General features: G+C 66.9%; 1 protein-coding gene across 1 annotated transcript in view; it reads left to right on the forward strand.

Moving 5' to 3' along the window:
- Positions 1–6: 6 nt before the first annotated feature.
- Positions 7–2,383, forward strand: part of ADRB2 (adrenoceptor beta 2) — a 53,045-nt gene continuing 50,668 nt past the window's right edge. The window contains exon 1 of the mRNA XM_019506424.1: positions 7–1,164. Coding sequence (XP_019361969.1) covers positions 21–1,164 — 1,144 coding nt within the window. The 5' untranslated portion in view covers positions 7–20. The remainder of the gene's footprint in view (positions 1,165–2,383) is intronic.

The raw sequence follows: 2,383 nt of genomic DNA on the forward strand, positions 1-2,383 counted from the left end.
CCCGGCGGCAGCGGGGAGCCATGGCGTCGGCGCGGAACGGCAGCGGGCTGGAGAGCGCGAACAACAACACGGTGTCGGGGGACGTGTGGATGGTGGGCATGGGCGTGCTCATGTCGCTCATCGTGCTGGCCATTGTCTTCGGCAACATGCTGGTGATCACGGCCATCGCGCGCTTCCAGCGCCTGCAGACGGTCACCAACTGCTTCATCACGTCGCTGGCCTGCGCCGACCTGGTGATGGGGCTGGCCGTGGTGCCCTTCGGCGCCAGCCACATCATGCTGCGGACGTGGCAGTTCGGCAACTTCTGGTGCGAGTTCTGGACGTCGCTGGACGTGCTGTGCGTGACGGCCAGCATCGAGACCCTGTGCGTCATCGCCGTGGACCGCTACTTCGCCATCACCTCGCCCTTCAAGTACCAGAGCCTGCTGACCAAGGGCAAGGCCCGCGTGGTCATCCTCGTGGTGTGGCTCGTGTCGGCGCTCACCTCCTTCCTGCCCATCCACATGCACTGGTACTGGACGGACCGCCCGGAGGCCCTGGCCTGCTACGAGGAGGCCACGTGCTGCGACTTCTTCACCAACCAGGCCTACGCCATCGCCTCCTCCATCATCTCCTTCTACCTGCCCTTGGTGGTCATGGTCTTCGTGTACGCCCGGGTCTTCCAGGTGGCCAAGCAGCAGCTGAAGAAGATCGACCGGTTCCACGTCCAGGGCGGGCAGCAGCCCGAGCACAACGGCCGGCCGGGCCGGCGCGCCTCCAAGTTCTGCCTCAAGGAACACAAAGCCCTGAAGACCCTGGGCATCATCATGGGCACCTTCACGCTGTGCTGGCTGCCCTTCTTCATCGTCAACATCGTGCACGTCATCCAGGAAGGCATCATCCCCAAGTACCTGTACATGCTCCTCAACTGGCTGGGCTACGTCAATTCCGCCTTCAACCCGCTCATCTACTGCCGCAGCCCGGACTTCAGGTTCGCTTTCCAGGAGCTGCTGTGCCTGCGCCGCTCCGCCCTCAAGCTCTACGCCAACGGCTACTCCAACAGCAACGGCAGGAGCGACTTCCACGAGGACGACAACGGCTACCCCGCGGGGCCGGATAAGACTTGCGAGCTGCTGTGCGAGGGAGGTGCCGGCGCGGCCAGAGGAGGCTTGTTGCACTGTCAAGGTACTGTGCCCAGTGGTCGCCCCGAGCCCCCGGGGGTCAACCCTAGCACCCAGCTCTCCGTGTTGTAGGGCTCGGCCTTCCTTAGGGGCGAAAGGGCACGCGGCGACGCGGCGGCCACAGGACGGCCGGGAGGTGCCTGCCCGGGGTGTGCGGATGCACAAACGCTGTAGCAAGGACCTATTTATAGGCGCGCCGGGGGGTTATTTTCAGCCTGTGTAGCAGGCTCATCCCGGGAGGAGCGGGTGACTTTTGTGGTGTCCTTGTCCCTGTGTTGATCTACCTCAGAGCTCTGGTTAGAACCATCATCATCATCATCATCATCATCTTCGTCTTCACCGTGGCCTGAACCGCGGAGCTGCCTCCGCTCCGGGGCTGGGCACCGGGGGGAGAGGGCTCGGGTCGGACGCCTGCCCTTCCCCTCCCCTCCCCGGCGCTGCGGATGCTCTCAGCCGCGGGCACCTGTAGAAAGTTGCGCGGACAACTTGTTTTTAAGCGACGCTTTTCCGGCTCGCTTGCTGCCCGCGCCGGGCAGATCAGCCGGGGGAGGGCTCGGGAGGTGCGGCACGCCTCCCCCGCGGGCTCCGGGAGGGGGCAGCGCTGGCCCGGCTGGAGGCGTCTTTCCGGCCTCCCATGGCTTGGCCGAGGGCGCGGGGGTCCGAAGGTTTCCGCCAGCCACGTCCGTGGCCCCGGCTGCACTGAACACGTGGCGGGGGGTTAGGTTGTTAGTTCCCCTCGGCTGGGCCACGCGGCGGGGGCTGGCAGGACGTGGGGTACAGACGTGCATCGCGATCAGCACTGCCAGGGCGGCCCGCAGCCCCTCGGGTCTTCCCTCTCCCCTCCTGCCAGCTCTTGAAGCCCCGCATCTCGGCTCCCGGCCCTGGCCCAGCCCGGCGGGGCGCAGCGCGCCGCGGGCGCGGGACGGGGGCTGTCAGAGGGAAGCTGATGCTCAGACGCGGGCGGACAGGTGCGGGGGGAGGCGGGGGAGAGCAGCGACACGGGCCCGTCTCGGATCCGCAGTGGCAGGGAGCGATCAGCGATCCCTCGTGCTTTGAAGGGCTGCAAAGAGGGGGGAGCGCAGGGGGGTGTCAGCCTGCCCCCTGGCCTGTTCCCGTCTTGCTGCTCTGCTGGTTCACTAGTGCCCCCCGCCCCGGCTGTCTGTTTGGCTTGAGTAGGCAGCCCCTGCTCACTGCCCGCATCCTGCTGGGGGCAGGGGGCGCTG

The sequence above is a fragment of the Gavialis gangeticus genome, unplaced genomic scaffold (genome assembly GCF_001723915.1).
Source record: "Gavialis gangeticus isolate Ggan-Ray unplaced genomic scaffold, GavGan_comp1, whole genome shotgun sequence".
Classification (NCBI taxonomy): domain Eukaryota; kingdom Metazoa; phylum Chordata; order Crocodylia; family Gavialidae; genus Gavialis; species Gavialis gangeticus.